The sequence below is a fragment of the Pyxicephalus adspersus genome, chromosome 1 (genome assembly GCF_032062135.1).
Source record: "Pyxicephalus adspersus chromosome 1, UCB_Pads_2.0, whole genome shotgun sequence".
Classification (NCBI taxonomy): domain Eukaryota; kingdom Metazoa; phylum Chordata; class Amphibia; order Anura; family Pyxicephalidae; genus Pyxicephalus; species Pyxicephalus adspersus.
In genome coordinates, this window is record NC_092858.1 from 73,316,121 (window position 1) to 73,342,509 (window position 26,389).

General features: G+C 35.4%; 1 protein-coding gene across 1 annotated transcript in view; it reads right to left on the minus strand.

Moving 5' to 3' along the window:
• LOC140325724 (dystrophin-like) overlaps nt 1–26,389 on the minus strand; it is a gene marked incomplete in the record, with an annotated part of 175,314 nt that overhangs the window by 2,562 nt on the left and 146,363 nt on the right. Inside the window, 6 exon segments of the mRNA XM_072403762.1 lie at nt 951–1,163; nt 5,622–5,692; nt 6,117–6,297; nt 13,595–13,836; nt 17,897–17,984; nt 18,084–18,207. Coding sequence (XP_072259863.1) covers nt 951–1,163; nt 5,622–5,692; nt 6,117–6,297; nt 13,595–13,836; nt 17,897–17,984; nt 18,084–18,207 — 919 coding nt within the window.

The window sequence follows — 26,389 nt, forward strand, 5'->3', positions numbered from 1 at the left end:
TTTGCAGGACCATTCAAAGTACAATTTATTTAATAATTAACAATAATAAAATACATATGTCATAGATTAATAATTTACAATAAAATACATATATCATACATTATTAGTTTACAATAAAATACATATATCATACATCAATCACATTTATATTATTGCCAATTTATCATACTTTTCATATGTACATTGTATCTCTAATTGCTTCCACATATAGGCCCTGATTTACTAAAGCTCCCCAAGGCTGGAGAGAATACACTTTGATCAGTGAAGCTGGGTGATCCAGCAAACCTGAAATGGATCTGGTCCAGGATTCAAAACATTTGCTAGCAAATAGCAAATGATTTAAAGAAATACATTCCAAGTTTTCTGGATCACCAGCTTCACTGAAGAAAGTGTATTCTCTCCAGCCTTGCAGAGCTTTAGTAAATCAGGGCCATAGAGCCATATTTTACATCTAAAATGTCTTAAGGTCATCCTAGATCATATTTGGTAACAGATTTTTGCCCTTATTGACAGCCTTAACGCGATTCACAGTTGCTTTTACTGGTTTCTTAAGAGGAAGTGGAAGCCAGTGTATAACTCCGGGCAGATGTTATTAGATACTACCCAAGCAGGAACCAAAAATTAGTGAATATAAAACATATGCTAAAGCAAGTTCATATTGACCTATGAAATTGAAATGGAACATGAGGGCAATTAAAGAAACTAACCATACTCAGGAAAAAATCTGCAAAACTTAGCCCGGCTTTGGAATTTAGGAACATTTGGAAAATACAGGAAGGTTAGTGGTGGAGTAAAAATCTAGTACCACCAGGTCAACCATCAGTGGAAAAATTGAAATTGTTAGGGGTTAGTGAAAACTTTTATCACTTGTACGGACATTTTGAGTCTGTATAGGAAACAGATGCAGCAAACAGTCGAGATAAGAATGGTTAAAATGTTTAGAAGATTACCTGAAACTGTCTTTGTTTATTTAGTAACTCCTCTGATTTTTGGCATTGTCCTGCTAGCTGATTTGATAACGACTTCCAACGTCTCTGGACTTCATCTATTTCAGCCCAGTATTTTTGTCTGACATCAGCAGGTGCTTTGCTAGATAACTCCTCTGCAGTTTGGCTGAGATAATTCATATCAGCCTGATGCTCCTGCAGGGAACTGTGTAAGGCCTGTTGAAAATAAATTAAAGATAGATAGTTAAATATACAAATATATTTTTAGTAAAATGAGAATGAATATGTTTACTGTAACTACAATTATTACCAGATTAGATAAACTAAAAAATTCAATGTTTATATTTTATTCTTCTGTTGTCTGGACTTGCCACTAATAGACAACTATAAATATATATATATATATATATATATATATATATATATATATATATATATATATATATATATATATATATATATATATATATATATATATATATATATATATATATATATATATATATCAGATGCCAGGTGGTTTACTGCAGATACATCCTAATTATGTTTATAAATTGACACACAGTATGTGTCCTCAGTATGCCATACCCATTATATAAATAAATATATATATATACTACATTCTAGTAAAAAGTGTTGAACGTGTTGGATTTATTCTGTGTTTAAATGTATCGTGTACATGTAAAGCAATGTACTATTGTCCATAGGATATTGAAGCCAATACAAAATTATTTCCGCTCCTCCTGCCTGCACCAAAGCATGCACTGACGTCCCTGGGAAACCCCCCAAGATCATCTCTGCGGTCGCTGGCTGAAGATCAAAAAAAGATGTGTCCTGAGGAGCTGCAGAGACCAGCAGGATGCCGGGGGACAACAACGGAACAAGGTAAGTGTTTTTTTAAATGTTTTTAGCGACCCCGAGTGCCTCGGGTGACTCGGGATTACCGCTTTTTGCATAGTAAATCCACCCCGAGTTACACTCGGAATACCACTATGGGGTTAATTTGTCTAAGACAGTGTATCTCAAACAGGGTTCCTTCAGAGGTTGTTAGGGGTTCTTTGAGCAATAAGCAATTTGTGCCATTCAGGTCAGTGTAGCTGACACCAATGATCTTTTTGGCTATGTGACATTCTTTCAACTGGCCAGCAATGTTGGATGCATCTTCCCACCAACCACATTGAGCTGTTGATATATTATTTATAGTAGTTGTTCCCTGAAGTTCAAAGAAAGTTCAAGAAAAGGCTGGTCAAGGCTTTGTTCAGGCTTTGAACAAGCATAATTCCATGTATGTAATGCATATGTACTTTCTTTTTTAGAAACATTGAAACCTGATTTAAAAAGTTCATGTAAACTATGACAATAAACTTTGCTCTCTTTTGGTCTAATAAAAATGTAATTTTGTTATCTTTCACAATAAGTATCAAAAATATCAGTTGATTGTGTTAGTGATTCAAATTTGTCCTGTGTGTTATAGAGATGGTCAATGAGATGCAGAAAATTTGAGTTTTATGCAAATCGCAAGCAAATTTCATGCAACTCGCGCTGCCTTGAAATTCTACAAGTATAGCATTTGATAGGCTTAGTTTCAAGTCAATCTAATTTGCATGTGATTTAAAATTTAGGTTGAATTTTCTGCATCTCACTGACTATTATTAGTGTCTTATACATAACCTGGGTTACCTTAAGGATGCTAATTAGCCCATCCAGCTCTGAGCTTGGACAACAAAATTATTTGTATCTGTTCTGCAGAGATTAGAATGGGGGGGGGGGGCAACTGGGCTACTTAGTCCACAAAATTCTGTGTTGTCAGTTCATTAAACATAACAGTTGAGTAGATTTTTGCCAAAGCAACAGGTATTTTTCTGTATATGCAAGGTCTTAAAAAAACTGTGAAACTGTAGACATGTAAGCAGATGACCTTCAGAAGCATACAATATTACAATTATTCTTGTTTTGGTCTTTATGTAGAATCTTTATGTAATGTAGTGTTAGTACACATGACATTTTTAAGTGTAGCACAGATAGTTGTAACATATCCAGAGTCACAACATTTGAACTTCTAGTTTCTCTACTTCAGGCAACAGCTGATGACCTATTTTACCTGGCATTATAGTTATCTTGTAAAAAGTAGTCAATGGGAGCACCAATGATTTGCTGTTTCCAGAACATTACTGAAACTATACCTACTGTAGTCCATGATGCAGAAGGTATCATTCTATGATCTATGTGAGAAACAATTTTACTACTTGTATAGAGATTGCATGACTTGTTTATTTCTTTAAATAAAACAATTAAGTATAACACATAAAAATAAAGCAAGGGAAGCTCATTTGGAGAATAACCTTTATGTTGGAAATGGCAAACTCTGCATGCTGCAAACTGGAACTGAACTAATAAAATGTTCTTTGAACAACTCCCTTATACTGTATGTCCTATTGTTCTAAGGTAAATTTGTGGATTAGTAAAAATACAACAGATCTTGCAGCCCCCTGAATCTCACTTTGAAACCTCATTTTGAAAATGTTGATAATTTTATATACAATGTAGCCTTACAGAAAGCAGTGAATCACAATGGGATCTAGTTTTTTTTTCAATTTATAGCAATAAGCAAGGAGATTTTTTAGCAAGCTGGACATTTTTAGAAGCAGAACAGTTATTGAGTACAATAAAAGCCTTTTTGTGCAGGTGGGGATGGGAGTGTTGCATGGGGAATGAAGGATAATGTTAGTATTTCAGTTTTTGAATCTCCCTATATTAAAAAAGCATTGGAGCCTCACATATGGAAGGAGGAATAGCATACCAAAAAGCATTTGAAAAAGCTGAATGGGTTTTAGCTTTAAACATGAGGAAATGGCTAATGTAACCATCAATTGGCTTCCCAAATGTACTGTAAGATTTTCCTATTTTGCAGCTAAACTCTCATTTTGATACATTTGGTGATTACACAATGAAACATCTTTTATTGTCTTGTAAAGGCTATAGAAGTTTCACCTCAAAATCCATTATTAGTTTCTTTTCTATTTGCTTTATCTTGCTAGCATTACTAGACATTTTATTCTGCAACACATTCATGTGAAAGACTGTCAAACACAATACACTTCATACAAATGTAGTAGATGCTGCATTTTTTTATAGTACAGTACATTCCAAAGGTGTGTTTAAGATTTCATTTACAACAAAAAAAGCAGCAAGCATTTCCTCACCGATGTGAACAGGGCCTAAGTCCACAAACATATTAGTATGCCTGGCCTGGATTATGACAAGCATGTTTCATGTTAAATGAAACACTGGAAGGGTAGCTTTAAAGTTACTGGGAGAATGTAAAGAATATCGTACTATACCATAGTCTTGGTTTGAAATGTAGAACTTCAATAAAATACACAGACTGACATTCTCAATATTGAAATGGAACATTACAAAGATGGATGAATCAAATGACTCTTAATCAAAAAAAATGTTCACTTTGCCAAAACATGTGTCAACATATATAAATGTATAAGAATTGAATCATAAGGCAAATAAAGACAGGCAAAGAAAAAGATAATTACCCATTAAATAATCATGAAAAAGTTACATTAACATTAATTAAATTGAGCCATCACATTTATGAACAATGTTAAATTGCAGCTTTTGTGTGCAGGCTACAAAGTGAAAAAATGACTTGGCAGAGCTTCAGCATATCAATACTTCTTTTCCCATAAAAGCTCTTCTCATTAGAAATGCGTTTCTTCGTTTAAAAGTTAGTTCATCTTTAAAGCATATTTAAAATATAATTTTAGGTGTATGAAATAATAAAACCTGTTTTTTTCAGCAAAAAACTACCAAGAATAAGAATAGCTTTCATAGCTAGAACACATAGAAATGTGTATGAAGACTCTGCTTTAGACTGCCGTCCCTTTAGAAAGAAACAGATACAGAAATATTATGGAAACTGTGTCTCTGAAAATGAAATGAAATTGTGTACTTTTCAAATGATAAAAATACTTATGTACTGCAAATGTATGATTTAGCCACATAAAAGAATGTTACTTAAAAAAAGAAATGTACAACAGATCTTACAGCACCCTGAATCTCACTTTGAAACCTCATTTTGAAAATGTTGATAATTTTATATACAATGTAGCCTTACAGAAAGCAGTGAATCACAATGGGATCTAGCAACAACACTGGCAACAAAATTAGGCATTATTTTGTGCAAAATAATTGATCACGGATCAATTATTTCTTGTCTGATTATTATGTCTGACAGATTCCCCCCAAAAAAGTTGAACTGTCTTTTTTTTAACTAAAGGCCCACAGGCCTTATCTCAATTTTTTTTTTTTTGTCTTTGAAGTGTGTTTATTTCTGTAAATTAAAAGTACCATACACGTGGAAAATGCATTTTAAAGCCAGATGGGAGTTAATTTGCATCTAAATTTAGCTCATTAGCATCCCAATTCTAAGAGGAACAATAGGCTTTGTCCTAAGTCTATGGCAACCTTTCTTTAAATGTGAAACATTCACGCATTGACAAACTAGACCAGGATTTAGGGAAACTTGGGGCTGCAACTATAGGAAACATATGTAACATGTAATATACAATTAATTCAAAGATCATGCTGGGAACGCCTTACAGCTGTAGAAATGTATTTATTGTTAAAATGATTTTAAAAAGTGGCTTGCCCCCTTCAAACCAGACGTTTTCTCAGGCTGGACAGAATATTAGGAGTACCCTCTCCTGGTTTCTTATGGCCCATACCTTTCCCTATCATTAGGGGGTGCAGAGGTAGAAACAAATAACAAAAAACAAGTGGTTTGGTATGAGATTGTTTCTTTTTTAGAAATAGGCATCTTGGATGCAAGATGTGTGGATGCAAGTGTGGATGCAAGCTGTCAAATGCTATCAGCCTAGCATAGATGCCCTACAGCAATGGGGCATCATGATGTGGGTGAGGGGTTCATTTGGGGATTTCTGTCAGGATGGAGTTAAATATTTGTGTCTCTGAAAATAAAATGAAATTGTGTACTTTTCAAATGATAAAAATACTTATGTACTGTAAATGTATGATTTAGCCATATAAAAAATGTTACTAAAAAAAAGAAATGTACATAAAGTCATTGAACACTAAGTTGACTATGTAGACAAATGTGAGAATTATAGTACCATTAGATTTGTTGGTTACACTTACTGTTCTGAAGCTGTTTTTCTCTAGATTGCAAGTTGGAAAGAACTTGATTATAGTGGTTGAGAAAAGCTGCTACATCTGCATCCAAAAACATTGGCCCTTGTTCCTTTTCTTTTAATTTTGTTCCCTGGACTTGCAAGGATCCAATTTCAGGCTTCAGAGCTAACAAACGGGCAACTTCATCCTGTTTCCCAAATCGAAAAACAATACCAAAATGTGCTTAGATTATGCAAAATAATACCATTTTATGCAAAAAAAAAAAAAAAGACTACAGCAACGTAACTTGTAATGCAAACGTCCTAAACAATATTCTGATCATCAAAAGTTTTTTTTTTTTTTTTGACAGTTTATATATTTATAGAAAATATAGTGTTTGTTAATCAGTTCATTTGTAGCCTACAATTACCTAAAACATGAATAGAGCACAAATGAAACTATAAATATATATATATATATATATATACACACATATATACAATGTATATATACACAGACTTGGGCAATAATAATAATATATTGGGTGAGGAACTGTGCTATAAACCGATCAGGCTGTACTGCATTGCCTGTTTAATGCTTTAACACTGAAGACTTCCTAAATTGCTACCCCATCACAAAACTGATGAGCACAGTGAGTGGTTACCCAGACTACACTATATCCTATAGTGTATATCCTATATAGGGATGTCCTAGTCAGAGGACCTGGAAGTGCCATCCTGCAGGTAAGAAAGCCACCTTGTGTGCATTTCGCTTCATTCTTGCATTCAGTTTTTTTTATACTCATTTTACTATGAAACAGCAAATGACGTAAAAAAAACAATCAATGATTTAATTTTAGATATCAGTTTTTGTATATATCAATCCATTAGTAATAAAGAGTCAAGTGATATAACATAAGCTGCTCCCCAAATGTGTTTTTCTTTCAAATTTTACTGTTACTTCTTGACGGAATATGTAAATAACTATATGATGTCTTGGAAGTCCCATTCTGACTTTTTCAATTTCCAGTACAACAGCCATCAAAATAATGGACTTTAGCACTCCCACATATAACACGATTTATATGAGAAGGTTGTGACTAGGCAGAATAATGAGAATAACTCTCCCCATGTTTTATTTAAACCCTGCATTCAAAAAACCTTTTGCAAAAACAGAATAACTTTAGATTTTTAATATTTAGGCATTTCAATGGCCTTTACCAACTTTTCGGATAAAAATGTAGAACCAATGCGAACCACATCAGCTATACCATTATTTTGCATTTGGCCAAAAATTTTAAATACATTAATATATTGATTCAGATAATGCAATCAATATAGCATTTATGCAGTGCATTCACTGCTAAATTATCTTTCAGACATCCTCCTCCAATTCACTACACAACAGCATTTACTATAGTAGAAGTAAGGTCAGTGCTCTGCACCAGACCACTGCTGCTATGTGGGGTATTGGCCAAACATACTTTTATAATAGGAGTGGACAATGGATTGCTGCTCCTTCATGGTCCAATCAGCATGCTTGGGTGGTTTCTGGACTAAAATGCATTGCTTAGCTGCTGGAAAGAAAAATGAATCCATAAAGGACAACTATATTTTTAGGGCTCTGTTTATAAAAGATTCCCCCTACAATTCGCTCTGTAATTTACATACACATATTGCATTTCCTAATGTGACAGCTATGCAATTTTGAGATTTGCCACTAGATGGCAGAATAAGTCATTATTATTATCGGGAACTGAAGTGATACGCCTAGAGCAGAGGTCGGCAAACTCTGGCCTTTATGCCAGATACGGCCTAGTCGGTAAATCGTTCCAGCCTGACGCCTCCTGGCTGACTGGCCGATGGGCAAAGGGGTGTTAGGAACTACCCGAGCCGGAGCCACTGGAGCTCCAGAGCCGCCCCCTTGCAGTTTCTCCCCTATTTACTGTGGCCGGCGTTGATACTTCTGCCGCCGTGGTAAATAGGGAAAGCTTCCTGAAGGTAAATCCCTCTCCTCCGCAATGCAAACGGAGGAGAGGGATTTCACTTCAGAGGGTATTCCCTGGTGGTGGGCAGAGCCATTAGGGTGTGTCCGGCCTAGTGTGCTCCCGCCCACCCCGTAAATGGCCTAGTGTCCATAAAACTTTGCCTGGCCTAGGGAGATAAGACCATCTGTCAGCGAATTTCATTTAAATTGAATGGGAAATCATTTATAAATAGAGCCTTTAGTATTCAAATAGTTCCCATACCTGCCCCGAGTGCAGCCTGCCTTCTAAAATATTTACCTTCCTCCACCAATATACCTGCCTGATGCCATAGAGCCCTTTCCCAAAAATCACCCTTCTCCTACTGGTTCATTCAAGGGTTTACCCCTTTCATTTAAAACATACCCTATGGTAGCCATCCAGTGAAGAACAGCTAATCCATAGAAATAAAGTGGGCTGCAGTGCACATGCACATAAATCAGCTGTGTGTTTAGCTATTTAGTGGTTAAAATTATACGCTCTAGTGATAGACTGCTGCAAAAACTGGAAACTTATATTATAACAGTACAATATTCCAGCTGCTATCTAAACTGAGCACTTGTGATGAGCTAAAAGTATGCTTGTGCAAGCAAATAATTTTCATGTAAACATTATTACAGTAGCAGTGACCACGCTGTTGTTGCCTGGGGAGGGATACAAGAAACAAAATCTACTATTACCCTGAAGAATCATTACTAAATGTACTTAATTACAGCTATGAGGTGATCACAACAAGAAGGCTTGAGCATCTTTACAGTCTTATCAGCATGTGGAGTGCCTAAATTTTCATACAGAGTTTAAATTAAAACAGATACAACTGTTATCATGCATGCTGGTCAGAGCTGAATGAAGAAGCAGCCCTAAAAACTGCAGTGGGAATGTAAAACAGGTATACTCAGTGCTTTTTTTCTTCCAAATTTTACTATTGCATCCCAACATCATTCAAACACCATAATAACTGAGCACCTAACACAAATCAACACTAAATGTATTTCATTATTTTTGCATAGAAATATTTATTACTTGATCAAAGATTCTCAGAGCAGTACTGGTTATCAAGGAGACAGCACAACAGCCTTACTTAAGACACTGCCCTGTCTTATGCAAAAATCAGGCTGTGCCATAAATGAGATGTCTGTGGACTTATGGGCATGTCTATGGGCTGCATAATTTGTTGGCGCTATATAAATACTGGATAAAATTTACAACCTTTGAGTTGTGTGTGATTAAGCTTAAGCCAGATGAAATCACCAATAGGCCCCGTGCAGAGTTGCAGTAAACCTTAAATTGTGCCACCTGCTCAACCTTGCTCCTAACCACTCCCATGCAACTCTATGCAAGCATTTGCACACAGTTGCATTTGCGTTGCAATGGGGTTGCACAGTTCCTGAAGTGGCATGTTGTCTCTGGCCTTGAGGTTGCTCTTCCCGTTCTGGAGGAAGGACTGCACTGCCACCAAAGACAAACAAATGCAAATGCCTTGGTCTTTGGTACATACAGTTTGCTATGTGCCTGGGCATGGCTAATCATGCAGTTTTTGACAGCAAATCTGAAAGGGTCTAAGTGACTTTGTAAGCCTATCATTTACTGTAATACAAAAATGTATTATAACCTTTAATGTTTGTACACTTTTGATGTTGCCCCATTCCACTTAGTATAGATCTATTGGATCAACATATGTCTTCTTGCAGCCAGGATGGCCATTATGTCAGCTTGGATACACTCATATCCACACACTGTTGACCATGTACTCACTACTCCAACAGAATGAATAGACAAAAATGTTAGACATGTTTAAAGATTGTACCTGGAATGTTTCTAATGTGAGCACTTCATTTGCTTTATTTTCTTGGGTGTTATCTCTCTATTCTAGGGTTTTTTGGTTTGTCCACATTCAGATGTTTTTATTGAGAGATTTGATAATGTGTAAGTTGTTTTCCCTAAGTTTTTCCTAAGGTATTTGTCTTTATTTCTGCTTTTGCTCACATTAGTCTGTTAAATTTTTCTGTTCCCACTGTTATTTGTGCCTGCTTTGATGTTATCATTACTGTACTTTAAGGCTTGGTACACACCTGCAATAGTTCTCGTCCGATAATCGGCTCAGGGCCAATATCGAACGAGAATCTTGCGTGTGTTCAGTGATCGTAGTCCATCGTTCGAACGACTGTCCTGGCGGATCCACGAACGATGGACAACAAACGATCATAATGCAAAGGGAGAGAGTGCAGCGGGGTGCTTCTCCGTCGTTCTCCCCACTCCTCTCTCCATAGAGCAGAATAGTGTTGTATGTGAAAGATCCTTTCCAATAACAATTGCAAATGTGGAGCCTTATTGTTGATGATTATTTTGAAAAACCCAATAAAGCATTTTTAAAAAATCTATTTTTTAATGTCTTTGTTTCAAAGTAAGTTAGACAAATTACGTTATGTATAGTTGAACTAAACTGAAAAATTATCGCTGTTGCATAACAAAAAAAATGATTGCATATATAGTAGCAGAAACAAAATCGAAAAGAAAAGGAAAGTGCTGTGTAGCTAAAGAGCTTTTAGTTGCATTTAAGTTGCAAGTTAGACATATTATATTAAATTCAATAAAAATGTATTGGTGCTCTTCAATGTAGTGCAATGACAAAGCAAATTATAGGAACCCATATTAGCTAATTATAATACATCTTTTATTGATTCAACTACAGTAAACAAAGACGTGATTGATTATTATGCGCTCTTTTTATAAAAAATGAAATTATACATTCCCTCAAACATTCCCTCAAGTGAATTTTGCAGGTCCATGTGCTTCAATGGAATTAATTAATTACCACGAGGGAATGTTTGAAGTAACGTCAGATTCACTGTTTTATAAATAGAATCCTATGAGCTCCACAGTTTGCACATTACGTTACCCCTGTGTCTCATTTAATTATATGGACATCCTATCTACTATATTGAACTAATTAAAATATAATTAAAATGTCTCACACTACTTATTCTATCTGGAAGCTGTTTACAATATTTTTAATATTTGTATTCCTATTAATGCTTATGTAATTCCTACTGGAAGTTTTTTATTTCTTACTCCAGTTTTTCTATGCCTCACTGTAGTGCACTTAGGTAACACAGTAACAAAGTTGTATGTAAAGTATTTTACATGCCCTGCAGAGATTTTGGAAAAAAATATAGCAGACTTACTGCGAAAGTTATCTTACCAATAAGTTTCCTTGACTGGATCAGTGCCACTGATCATGAACTTTATGAAAGTGCTATCATTTAAAGTTTATTCCAAACAGTAAAACAGTCCACAGATTTGTCATACAACTCATCATTTCAGCTATTATTTTGTCCATTTTTAGGAAATACGGCTGACAATGCCAGCTTCCTTTGCAGCAGAATAAAACTAAGCTATGTTTGCAACAAGCAAAAAAATTGCAGTTATGTGGCATCCTTGTTAAAAAACATTTAGCTATTTCAAGACCTGCGTGAGCATTCGACAATAGCTTTGATATATTATGGTTTCCTTTAAATACTGGTTAGTATTAAGTAACTTTAATTATTAAGCAGAGAATGCAAGGGTCACAAAAATCAAGACGTGACTGCACAGAATTGTCACCCCCTACCCCTCACCCCATTTCTTTGCTTAATAACTTTTTTGAAATGGTATTATAGTATATAAGACAGATAGAATTTTGGACTGGTCTGATGGGTTTCTTCTTTTTTTTTCAGGGTATAGTCTGAGTCGGAGTTGCTGGGGAGAAGCTGAGAGGGAAGGCTGTGTTAAAAAGACTGAGCCAGCCAATCCTCCAAACATCCGATTGGTTGCTGACATTTTGGCGGAAGTTAACATCCAATCGCTAGGCCCAGTGTTCTTTACACAGAGTTGTTAGTCTGGACTTGTGTCAGTTTTATCTACTACATCAAGCTGTCAGCTTCTTGGAAAAATTTACCCCAGGGAATCACACAACCTGCTCACATATTAGGTGTAGAAGACTAGTTTCATAAACCCAGGGCTTTTTTTCTCATTGAACTCACTGGAACAGAGTTCCGACACCTTTTTTCAACAGATTTTCCAAGTCTGTAAAAGTCTGTGATGGAGAACAATGAAATTGACAGCTCCATCTATGAGTACAGGCTGCACATGCGTGCTTCAATACTGGACAGTGGCTGAGCAGCCTAAGTGCCTGGGAAGTGTCATCATGTGCAGCATGAGCTGCGTGACCTGTGACAACATTTGAGGAGGGCCGGTTGTTTAAACTTGCCTGACATTTTCCAGCCAACACAGTGGTTCTTTAGTAGTGTCACTGGGAACATAGAGTTTTACCTCCAGTCATGTATGGAGATACATGTGGTCCCACTTAAGGGGCAAATTGTCTTTCTAACTGGCCCTGATGGTAAACAAGAAACAATCCTGTGGCTAAGAGACTAAGCTAAGCTAAGCTGAATATTAATTCCCTCAGTTTTTTTCTTGCCCAGTACATTATTTATCTGTCACTGTGAGGCAGCCATCATTTTCCTTTGTCCAATATTCACAGTTTCACTCTATCAGTTTAATTCAACCTATTTAATGTGGTGCTAAGGAACTCAATATGTGGCCTCAGAAAAGCAAAGGTTATTGCATTTTTAAATTAGGCAGAAACTGAAGTTGCTGGGCTTGACTTGCACAGAATGTACACATCAACTTGTATGGTTGAAATCTAGGTTTTTTTATTCTATAATAATTAATATTACTAAGTATACATATGTAATTACATTACATGTATTTCATATATTATATTGTAAATAGGGTCACTCTTTTTAAATTTTCGGATTATGAGTGACCAGATAAGAAGGATTACAATAGTTACTGGGTCACTATTTAATCTTTGCATTTAATGTGACCTAAGTGGAGAGTTTATGATGCATGCCTTTAATGAGTTGCTGATTGTATGAAAGGATGGTAGGTCCATACAATAGGTAAATTTGATTAATCTATTATTATCTAATATTTTTATAGCATGGTCCACGATTGAAAACATATGCCAACTAATAGCAAACTATTTTTTAAAAATTAGGTATGCTAGGTTCTCCCATGATTTTTTATCTTCTCAAGTCTTGGGAAACTCTAATAAATCAGGCCAATTGAATCAATTACAAAGCTTTTGCCCACAGAAACTAATTACAATTAAATTTTAACTTTTATTTCCAGGCACAATTTAGCTTTGATAAACCTTCATTAGAACCCCCCAAAGAAGTTTGAGCAATGTTTGATCATTTTGTTTTCCCTTAAAAACATTATTTGGGTATAGTAAAATGTGAGGGCCTGTACCCCAGGCATTTTTTGTGTGGCCCCTTCTTTCTATCTAAATACATGAAATTTTTAAATATACTTCTATGTTTGGCAAAAATATGTATTTTGTATTTTAAATACATTTAAACAATTTGTAATCTGCCCCAATGGGCCGTTTATGCAAATTATTTTTAGAACTTAAACAGCGGCAAATAATTTATCTCACCTTGCATTTTCGTAACTGCATTTTGACTGCTTCTGTTTCGGAGGCTGCTATACTTTGTGCTTTTAGCCAGTTTTCAGCTGTAATTGCTGTCTGCTCCAATTGTTGTAACCGGGAGTAAAAGGCAAGGATGCTGTTTTGATACTCCAGCCAAGAAAGTCTCTCACTCAGTAACTGACAGAAGTCTGTCCACCGGCTGTTTAAATGTTGAGATGATTGTTTGATGTTGTCTGCATTAAGGCCATCTAGGAAAAAAATCATATAATTATAGTCAATTTGTACAGATTTTCTAGATTATATAGGAATGAAGTGGATATATATGATATTCGTAGAGAACAACTGGTGTTTTCTATGGGAAAGCAAAACAGATATCAAAGGGAAACTAAGCATTCTACAAAAAGAGATAAACGAATGTCTCATAACAATAGGTAATCAAAGAGTGTCAGTTTTATATTAAAGGGTATTTTCCACCTTCCGGAGACATCACCATGCCTGTTAGAAAACGATGTAATAAGGGTACACTGAATTAGTAAACCACGGTTCTTCCTGCACAAATTGCAGATAATGGGCCTGATTTAATAAAGCTTTCCAAGAGTGGAGAACATGGAGTATTATTTGAGAACTTGGGAGATCCAGAAAACCTGGAATGAATCTGGTCCAGGATTGAAAATATTTGCCAAATAATATCAAATGATTTTTAAGAAATCTATTCCATTAATAAATACCTTTAGTTCAAATTAAACTAGCTAAGATATATGGCACTGAGCATACCTCAAATATGATCTACCACCAGTGCTTCAAAAAATCCTCAATATTTTTGTGTATAGGTGAATATCCAACATCCTCACCATTTGTCCAGAGATGCTAATCACTGGGCTAAAAACTTAGCCACAGGGTTTGACTTTCACAAGGCCAATACTTGCACATGTCTGGAAGGTAAGTGCGGACACCCTCTGGTGTCTTCTTTGGTTTTGCCTTCATTTTACATTTGTTATCTATAATGGCTTTGTTACCAGATAATATATATATATATATATATATATATATATATATATATGTTATATATTGTGTTTTTATACTCTATTATAAAAAGAAAACACATTTGGTCATATGCCAAAACAAAACTGTTATAGTTATGAAATGCAGGCATCTGGATAACAAAAATGTCTAATGCCAAAGCAATCTAACAGGCAAACCACATTTCCAACCTTCTGCACAATCCTATGACCAATTAGACTGTCCATCATAATAGAGGAACAATAACAATGTGTTGAGGTCAGAAGTAGGAACAAGCTCTGATAGTACCAGAAATCGTTGTGCTTTGATTTTAGAATGGCATAGTACTAGTTGTATTAGTGATGTTTTGGAGGTTGCAACAGTTTTTGTTTGCCATTAGAAAGTCACTATAAGGATAAGTATGCATAGGATTTCTATTCAAATGCTGTACTTGCCATTCAAACACATTTTAATGCAGCAAAACAATGCCATTGACCACTTACCCTAAATCACATATTATGTACATTTTTTTTTATTAAGTTTATGGCTTAGAGAAAAACTTTAGTCTGAAGCAAACTTTTCAATAACTTGCATAATATCTTACTGTTTTAATTTCTGATGCTAAACATGTTGCTGATATGCAGATTAGACAATCTCCAAAATCAGATGCCAGAATAAATTGTTTTTTTATCTAGCCCTCTTCAACATTACTAAAAGTCAACAAGAGCTAAATCTGTGCCTACCCCCACCATTGAATTAGGACTGACATGGAAACATCAAACAATAAGTGGCTACATAAGCAAGGATAATCTAGTTACATTATGCATTCAGCATTGTTGTTTGAAATATTAAACTGATAAACATGTTGTTCCCAAAGGATATGGGTCATTACCTAAAGTGCATATATTAATTTAATTGTCTTCAGCACACTGTACAAAACTGCATATTATATTAGGTGTAAATATCCCTTAATAATACCTTCCTAGTAGATTAGAATTGGCACTTGAGCAGGCAAAACTGTCAGGAGCACTTGCTGTTAACCAGTGCAACTGGAGAACAATGGCCTCAATTTGTATGCTGCTACTCAGAAAATGATGCCATTAATGACACCTAAAAAGAAACCATAACTAATATAAATGTTGGGAAGATTTGATTATCCTTTGCTCATAGAACATTCAATTTTAACAGTCACTCATTTAGGAGGCTTATTCAGTATTTGTGTGGCTAGGATATTTAGATAGCAAAAGTTTGAATATCTGCTCCATGCTAAATGATGATATGTATTGTTGAATCTGGTACATTTAGTTCACAAGTAAAATATGACTTTTAATATTACAGTAATATTAAGTTTTATGCAAGTGAGAAAAATAGCTTAACAAGCAGATCGGCTGCAAGATTTAGAGAAAATAATAGTGGCACTCATAAACATACTGCTAAGCCAGTATTTGTTACAGTACAGAAATTGAATATTTCCTTCTGCAAACCCTACACATTAATAGAAAAATATGGCATCGCTGTTTAAAAGAATAGTAATCTTTTACAGCTGCAATTTGTATTACACCCAGGACCCTCCACAGTTAATCTGTATGTAGAAGAAGATATCCTAGGTTTCAGACAGATTTAAGTGTTGTAGCTAAAAAAGCGAGCTTATCCTTTAGAATGGCTACAGCTACAGCTAATAGCTACAGACAAGCATGTTTTAATAAGAAAAAGCAGCTGTAAAACTTCCCCCGTCTGCCTTGTTAATGGAATTCTATGACAAAATATATTGCATTAAACTGCATGTGACCATAAAGCCCTAAAAGGCACATAATAGATGGAAGAGTTTCTTAATTTGTTCCAGCACTTGACAATTTATCAGGCAGAGTAAAAAAAAAAGAACAAATACAGGAAAGATTTGCACATAGGTAAGAATTTTCTGTCTTGGATCTTGTGGTGAGTGGGAAAGCACTGTTCTAGTGAAGAATGAATAGTAATAGTAAGTAACACAATAATTGCAATTCAGGGCCTGTTTAACAATAAATTTTATGATTGTTAAAGCTGAAGTTTACACTGCTTATATTTGGCCTTTCTTGGCAACCCCCCTTCCCCCATCAACATACTAATGAAATTATTTAAAAAAACATTTGTATTTTCTGAAATTTAGCACCGAATATGCAGTGATATTTCCAATAATTTAACATGAGTTTTTTAGTTTTGTTTTCTAATAACTCTGGCCGGCTTTTTGTAGCACTGACATATTATCACTGTCAGGTTTATTGCATTGTCATTTTTAGTCACAGTCAAAAACAATATTTTTTCCTAAAAAATTGATTTTTAGTTTTCCTTTCTTTGCAGGTGCCATGGATATAACTAGTGGAGAAGTTTTCTTTAGGTTTTTGGAAAAAAGTGAACAGATACTAAATTGTAAGAGACCGAGAATACAGAGAAAGAAAAGCCATACAAGGTAAATATGTATTGTCCTCTTAGAGCTGAGGTATTATATTTTCCTTTCCTGTTCCTGCTCATGGCTGGCCACAATCTTCTGGGTCCTTTGGACTTGGTAAATATAGATGAGCAGGATTTCAGGAGGTACGGATGAGACAGAGGGAACTATAATGAGCAGGCTTGGGGACATTTTAAACATTTTTCCATAAATTATTGGCTGCGGTTCTGTGAACTAATGAGGATCAGTCCCAAGGAGTGACAATAACTCAGTGACAATAAAAACATTTAGAAACTGAATGAAATATACATAAGTGTGTTACAACCACACATGTGTAAAGTTTAAAAAGCAGGAAAGAACCTTTTCACTTGAACAGAAGATTACATTTAACCATCAAACACTCCTATTTATTATCAGATAAGACAAATTGGCCATCAATACTGTAAACTTATCAGGGGGAAAATGGGGAAGCTCTCATTGATAACTTGGTAACTTAACATTATTATTGTGCCATTAATCACTTTCATTTTCTGTAGAATTTACCAGTGTAAGTAATTGCAGGTCAGTATAACATACCACAATGATCTTTTTGGCTATCTGTAAGGGTGGCAGGTTTTCCAATGACCACCACACTAATGTACAGTGAGATGTGGATAGTCAATATAGCAGGGGTTCCCTGAGGACCCAAAAGGTATTTCAAGGGTTCCCCCATGTTAAAAAGATGGAAAAAACACTACAGTAGGTGGTTCAACAATCCATGGTCCACTACAAGGACAATTTTTATCACCAGTTTATCATTGTTGTGGATATGTATATAATAATGACATTAGATATTTGTGAATGCATTTAGGAAACAAGTATCCAAACTAACTTTCAGTAATTACCATTCAGCATTTGTTCAGTAAGAGTCTGGGCATTCCTGTTGGCCTCCTGAAGCTTTCTGCTTTTCTCTGGCTTCTCTCTGTCTATGGCCTATGGGAGAAATTACAATGTAATTACAACTAATCATTTCTTTTTAAAAATGTGTAAGCTAATAAACATCATTGTGTGATAGACGGAAAAAACACTTACTTTAACTTTCTTTGTGAGGTCTGAGAGGTCTCCTTCCTTACGAACAATTGAAAATTCAGGGCTTTGCAGAACAGCTTCTGAGCGTGTCATCCAACTATGCAGTTCAGTTAAATCCACATCAAATCTATAGAAAACACAACATTGACTTGAAAAACTGTGGGAAACCATCTTCGAGTAAAACAAGTTCATAACATAATGCCAATGCAATTTCAGTAAAACTACAACAAAGGTTGTAATATTTACAAGTGTATAGTGATCAGTATTGCTTTGCTGTTATCTGTTTGATTCCCACACAAAAAAACACTATCTGCATGAGGTTTGCCAGTTCTCCCTTTGTTTGGATGGGTTACCTCTTGCTAATTATATGTTTGGAGATAAACTGTCTGTCAGACAGAACTCTAGTCTCAATGGGCCTACTTTATTCAAGCTATCCAAGACTGGAGAAGATAGACTATAGGGTGAACCTGGGTGATCCAACCAACCTGGAATGGATTTCATATCTTTATTATTTATCAAATGTTTTCAATTCTGGACTGAATTCATTCCAGGTTTGCTGGATCACCAAGGTTCACCCATTATAGTCTATCTTCTCCAGTTTTGGGAGCTTTAATAAATCAGCCCCATGCCTACTAGGCATCTGCCAATAAACAACAAAAAGTTTCTTCTGTAGACCAGAACTTTTCTTGACATTGTAAACAGATGATTTAGACCAGTAATCACAAAAGAGTAGAGATAATACATGTATTTATCCTTGCTAATCTGATCATTGTCTGTCAGTAGCAGAAGTACTATAACTGTGTAAGGCCCATAGCCAACCACATAGTAATAGTAATAATAGCAATAGCAACTGCTACAGGGCAATGATTTTGGAGGCTTAAGCACAGTTGCTCAAAGGGATTCTAGTCTTTTCACCATTTCACTCATTGACTGTATCTAATGAAAATTAGAACCATTGAAAAAATCAATTTATAAACATTCAATTTATAGAAGATCAAACGGTACAGTGCAACAAATACAGGTTTTGAAGGTTTTTGCAGAAACGAGTAACATTAAATACAGCAACTTGATTTTAGTAAATTGGTTGCTATAACATAGTAAACTTTGCATATCACCATTGCTTATTAAATTTTTAATATAGAATAATAAGAACATTAAATCTCATGTGTAAATATCCCAGGCCATACCTGGGCCTACCCTGATTTTGAAAGCACCTGCTCCAGCCACATACATTCCACAGCACACTTCAGCAATAGTCGACACAAATTACATTTCTAGTATGATATATAGAGAATATATAACTATTAAGCCCCCAACTTCAAATTAAACATGTCCCTTTGTCTGATCCGTCATGGTTGTTACCAATAGTTGCACTCTCACTTTGCATATAGGAAAATATAAACTGATCAGGGGAGGACAGTTGATGTATAAATTATATGGACTATTCCAAGCACAGTAAAACTAAAAAAAATAAAAAAAATAGAAAATATGAATTAGTTATATTAATTTGTAAAAAGACAAAAATAAATGACAGAGCAAGGGATTAGACAGGAAATCATATCTAAAAATATAATTAAGTTAAGTTAAGCTTTTTTAGATATCTAATTTTTAACCAGGTTATCAGTTTACAAAAAGATATACATTGCTTAGTTAAAGGGTGATGTAAGGAAACATAAGCTAGGCTGGGCCCTCTTTTAAATTAACTAATTCAACCTGTCAGCTGATACAAGTCACAAAATAAAAAAAGCAACCTCAGAAAAAACTTTGCAGAATTCAGACACTTTCAGTATATATTTTACTTAGCATTTAAATTACACTACATAAATAACATTCAGTGGCATAAAATTAATGGGACTTTTAGGAGACATCCAATCACAATGATGTTAATCAGGAAAGTTCCATGTGGTTTCCATTATGACCATAATAATATCTGCCTGTAGTTTCTCAATCTCCCTGTAGATTTTGGCATTTTACTACTGAAAAAAAAAACATAAAATGAGTTTTACTTAAGTGTACTGAGAGTGTACAGTGTTTGCATGGTAGATATAATAGATTATATTTCTGGTAAGAGCAGAGACTGATGATAATGGAACATGACTCTAATACTCTAATAAATACCAGTAACAGGATTGTATTTATAACTACTAAAGCTTTAATTCCAGACAAAACATTTTTAGTTTTATTCTTTAATAAAATAAGTGCAGCTGTCAAGTTAGGGGTAGATTTACTCTCAATTCTGGAAATGACAGAGCAAGTGCTTAATAGTTCAAGCCTTACAACCCAAACATTCAGGACTAAATGTTTGCTTTTTTGTTGTTTTATTTCCCTATGAAACAGATATTTCATTGCTAACTGCCTGGTAACACATAATTCGATTACAGTGGTAAACACCTGAAAGATTCGTACATAAGTATAAAACTTACAGGAAAAACTTTTTAATGTTGTGCTTCAAAGTTAAACTCCATAGTAGGGTGAAAAAACATAATTTACATGTATACAGCCATGTTTGAAATATATACAGACACAATGGCCCTGATTTATTAAAGCTCATCAAGGCTGGAAAGGATACACTCAGCAGTGAAGCTGGGTGAACCAGGAAACCTGTTATGGATCTGGTCCAGAATTGAAAACATTAGCTAACAAATACTTAATGACATTCCAGCTTTGCTGAATCACCCAGATTCACTGATGAAAGTGTATCTTATCCAGTTTGGAGAGCTTTAATAAATCAGGGCCAATGAGCCTAATCTATTTAGGCTCACCAAGGCTGGGGAAGATACACTTTTATCAGTGAACCTGGATAATCCAGCAAACCTGGAATGGATCTGGTCTAGGATTGAAAACATTTGCTAACAAATAGCTAATGGCTGTTAAGAAATCCTTTCATTGTTTGCCGGTTCACTGACGAAAGTGTATTTTCCCCAGCCTTGGAGAGCTTTAATAAATTTATCTTCTTTATCTATTATATATATATATATAGTACTCTAGAATATATATTTTCTATATGCACCATCAAATGTCTAAAGCATATATTCACTTGTAGAGGGAAACAAGGGATAACAGGTTTTATCTATGAGGCGCTGAGAAGTTCCTGGCTTTGCCCCTTTCCAGATGAAATAGAAAAATGAGTGTGGGGGCATATGACAGCCCAATATCTTAGTATGTAACTGTGCAAATATCAGGTTTTTGCGATTCTTAAAACTGTTTTTTCTTTTAGTGAAAAGCTGTGATGGCAGAGGCACAAGCAAGTTTCACGTCATTGGAGTTACGGGTCGTCATTAAGTTTTTGTTTCTCCAGGGAAAGTCAGCAAAGAAAATTTACACTGTCACAAACACTGGGGGAGAAATGTTCTTCCTACAGCACTGTCAAACCCTGGATATCTAGTTTCAAGACTGGGCATTTCACCGTTGAAGATGAGCCCCGCAGTGAGCGTCCCCCAACCTCAACTGACCCGGCAACCTGCGATGCTGTCCATGAGCTGATTATTGAGGACTGCCGAATATCCACAAAAAAAAATAGCCCAGATACTTGTCATCTCATGGGAGCATGCTGGGTTTGTTATCACCACTATCCTAATCATGTGCAAGCGAAGTGGGTGCCGAAATGTTTGAACAGTGATTAGAAGAAGGAACAAGTTGAAGCATCCAAAGCCGTTTTGGCCCATTTTGAAGCTGCACAGGAATTTTTGGCTAAGTTAGTGACTGAGGATTTACGATCCTGAAACCCAGGAACAGTCAAAGAAATGGCGCCACAGCGGGTCCCCACAGCTGAACAAGTTCTAAACCCAGAAATCGGCCAAAAAAGTCATGGCGTCCATTTTCTGGGACAAAGACGGTATTCTGTTGGTGGACTACCTACCTCAGGGCTCTAGTATCACTGGGCAGTATTATGCTAACCTCCTGGACCAGCTGAAGGAGGCAATTAAAACGCCGTGGAAAGTTGACCAAAGGAATCCTTTTTTTGCAGGACAATGCACCTGAGCACACGTCCAACGTTGTGGCTGCCAAATTGAACACCCTGGGATTCCAATTGATCCACCATCCCCCCTACTCACCTGACCTGGCCCCTCCAGAATATCATCTGTTCCAGAATATGAAGAAACACCTGAAGGGGCAACATTTTGAGGACATTTCTGACAACAAAGTAGCTCCTGTCAGCTGGTTTGGGGTACAACCAAAGGAGTTTTATTTGAATGGTCTAGAAAAGCTGCAACTACGCTGTACCAAGTGTGTCAGTCTCAGGGGGGAATATGTTGAATAAATTAAGCCAGGAACTTCTCAGCACCTCCTCGTATTTTGTGTATGACTCAGATGTTCCTGTTGTAAAGCATACAGGATGAAAGAGGTAGACATGCTGCATGATTGAGTTATTTTGCAAATTAGGGACTTAAGAGCTGTGTGGACATTTGTATATTCTGAAACAATGATTTTCTATGTTATTCACTTTATGCAAAATTGTGCATTTATACAATTAGGAATGAGAATTTTTTTCATCAGTTTTTGATTTAATGTACATAATGCATGATACATGCTTTACTATTTATCTTAAAAGACAACGCATAAAACTGCACATAAATGCTGGGATAACTGGGATTTTTATTTTTCATGCAGTAGAACAAATGCCCTAAATTACCGTGCCATTTAGATAAACAGAGTCCTCAAAAGCTAAATATAACTAGAAAGCCGGGACATTCATAAAACTGCAGTAGGGTAGAATTCGGCACTTCCTGTGCTTTTCTTAAATGGACATGCAATTATTTGCCATAAAATTAAGCCCCATTAAAAAATCCAATGTTCTGAAATGTTCTGGTTTAATGGCATGTTACATTTTAGAAATGCCGCAGTGTACAGTTTTTGTTGAAGCATTACAGAGAAATATATCACAAGCAGTAAAAAAAACTGTTTTCTGCAAACCACCTGATCATTTTTTTTTAAATGGTTCTTTAAAACACCAGATTTTATTATCTGCTTCAGATTACCATAGGGTAGCTTGGGATTTACATTAAAAATTACCAATGATAGGGACACTAAAATCTGTCATGTGTGTTTCTTTGGCAAGGTTCTAAACATTTGTATCATTGAAAACACATCTGTAAGAACAATGTCAAAAACAGATTCTTCATTAAATCTTTTTATATCAAGTCATATCTGCAAAAAAGGACGAATTAATGAATTTTCTGATGTTCCCTACTATCTTTCGGAAAACTGGTATATTTAAAAACTGTAATGTAAAATACCTTATTTCTACATAGGATGTTATGCTTTTGTTGCTTAATTATATTCTAGAAGAAACACAGCAGTCATTTGTAAGCTTAGGATTTAGGTGATTTCAAAGAACAGTTCTGGGCAGCAAATGAAGGCATTCTGTTAGCTATAAAGGCAATCCAATAAACACAACTGTGCCAAAGTCAGAAACTTTACTCAATTTTTTTCAGTCAGGGTTCTATGTATTGTCCTGCAAAAATTATCTGTAGGAAGATAGAAGGAGAGTGTATACTCCTTGCATTGCAATGTCATCCTGCCCTCTGTGCTTTCTCCATTATCCATTATATTCACATTTCGACTTCAGGTTTAAAACTGGTTGGTAGATGTGAGAAACTTTCTAGTCCAGTCATCAATTTTTTAAATCAGGCTTTCTGTATGTGAAATGCAAAGAAGGTGATTCAGCATCACCAGATGTATTCCAGGATTTCTACATTACCAACAAAGTTTACATTGGTGATGTACGTCAATGCCTTGAGGAAAAACTTCTCTCGAGGCCTGAAGTCCAAGAATTTATTTTATTGTTTAATTTTCAAATATGTCTGGATCAGAACTTGTGGTGCCCTGTGTTACGTTAAATATGCTATTGTTGTTAAATATGCCAGTGTTTTGTTGTGTCTATTCAATAATCCATATGAAAGAGTAAGCTGCTAACTTTAATTTCTCTCAGCTTTAGTTACAACAAAATCTTAAAACAGAACTAAACTCACCTAAAAGGTCACCAGGTCACAAAGCCTCTTTTGCCCCAAAATGTTTTCTCCTGCTCCTGGTACCTTTTTTTTTTTTTTACACTATATGGCACACACACAATGCTTTGTAGAGCCCATCCCTATTCCCAGGACTGAGAGTAAACCTAGGAGGCAGAGATAATGTTGCTTTACTTTCTATCATTAGTGTCTACCCAATGACTGGTGGACCCAGAAAAGTCGCCAGCGAAAATAGTGGCTTCGTGCTGATGCGGAGGTCACAATTTTCTGCACCTGTCATCTCTGGAGGCCACTTAGAAAAATAGCATGTTTTGGCACATTCTCGATGATAGTCTGGTACTTTCTGAGAAAGAATCAAAGCTAGATAATGCTAGGGCCAACAATATGTAAAGAGTTTACACATGATATTTTCTGCTTTTATTTTTTAGATACTTTTTAGATACTCCATTGTATTATGTTACTTTATAGTACTTTTAATAATGTTAATAATATTGAAACAATGTGAAAAAATATTTATGATGGGTTTTTGTTCATAGTTGTTAAATCAATTTGGCGAGCTGTGTTTTCAGTTTTGGGTATAGACACACAGAGTATTGTATTTGTTGGATGAAAAAATTGCAGCAGTCCACAGTCACTATGTTTTTTGGATGCTTTTGAAGGAATGGATTTACTGCTTGATAATGCCTTTGTATTTATTGATTTATAAATAACTTGTATGATGTCGTTTGTTAGCACTGCATAATTTGTATAATGTATCAGTTTAGATTTTTTTGGGGGGGATAGATTTAAATTTTATTTTAGCTATTTACCGTAGATCTATTAACACATCTAGGTATTCATCATTTTTTCCACGTTTTCCTGTTCTTTTGGACAACTCTCAACTAATTCTTCAAAAAAAAGAAGATCATGCAAGTGCCTAGACTTGTTGTTGACTGTCATCTGTACCCTGACTTAAAGATAACACATAAATTAATCAACTTTTAACTTTTTCACATATGGCATGATCAGGGGCAATAGGGAACTCTTCGCAATACGTGGTGCAAGAAAAGGATTAGCTATTTCTATCTTTATGGATGAAGTGTTAGGGAATGGTAAATACTGTACTTGTGTATCATTTGAATCACAAATTGTTGTCGGTTTGGAAAAAATCAAGTAATGCCTCTGTCTTTCATTTTGTGTAATTCATCCACCTATATGGGTACAGATAAACTTGATAACTGGAAATATTTGATAATAACAACTGGCTATGTATTCCTAAAGTCACGATATAAAAATAATATACATAAATGGTTAAAAAATAACTCAGCAGTAAACTAGGCTACAGGATTCAATAAACTGTTTGAATGAGAACAAAGGTTTCATATTACCACAGACACGGGAATTGAACAATGTTATTGTACAAAAGATTGCACCTCCTGAATGAACAACCTCGTCAATAAATGTGGCGCTACAATTGAGTCATTTAAGTCATTAAAAGGAATCTCAATAGTTACTCATAAAAAAGTACAAGTAAAACCTCATCTGAGTCATGGTGAGAACAAATAACAACAGCACCCATACTTGGGAAAAACTATATTATACGATGTATGACACAGAGCATAAATAGCTACTTCCAACATCGTAAAGGTAAAGTTATCAATTTTCCCCCAGAATAGTGGTGTTTTTTTACTGATCTATTTTTTAAACTGTGTAGCAACAGCAGCAATAGACCAGTTTATGTTATGGTACCCCAACCCCACCCCTAAAAATGTTGGTGACAATACTGTGTTTGGGGGATTTTCATGTCAATTTAAGTCTGAAAGCATCTTTATACACAAGTTTTTTTACTTTAACTTTCGTGTCTACATATATCCAAGTATCTGAGACAAGAAGCCCTTGGGATGGAGGGTCAGGAACATGGGGTCTGTGTTTACCTTTCAACTGGTCCGCCTATTCTTCCAGAATCTTTTAGAATCTATTTTTCTAAAATAGTGAATGGGTAAAGGAAAGAGGGAAGGTAAAGGAAAAGAAGAGAGAGAAAGGAAAGCAAGAATGTTAATGGAGTAGAGGGAGGTAATCCATAGGAGAGGGAGAAGAAGGTCTGTGGGAATGGTATGGGCTATTTGAAGAAAAATCACATACATAAATCCTAATGCTCCAATCAGTGATGGTCTATGTGGGGGAGTACCTGGATACCGCGTAAGCCAAAGTCCACCAACCACTTTCTTGGAAAAAAATTTAATTACATGATTGTAAAAAGGAAAACCAGATCACTCATTGTTGAAGTAAACAACTGTTCCCTACGTATTGGTGAAAACTAACTTTATTTTTTTTAATGGAACATGATAAAACGAATTTGTA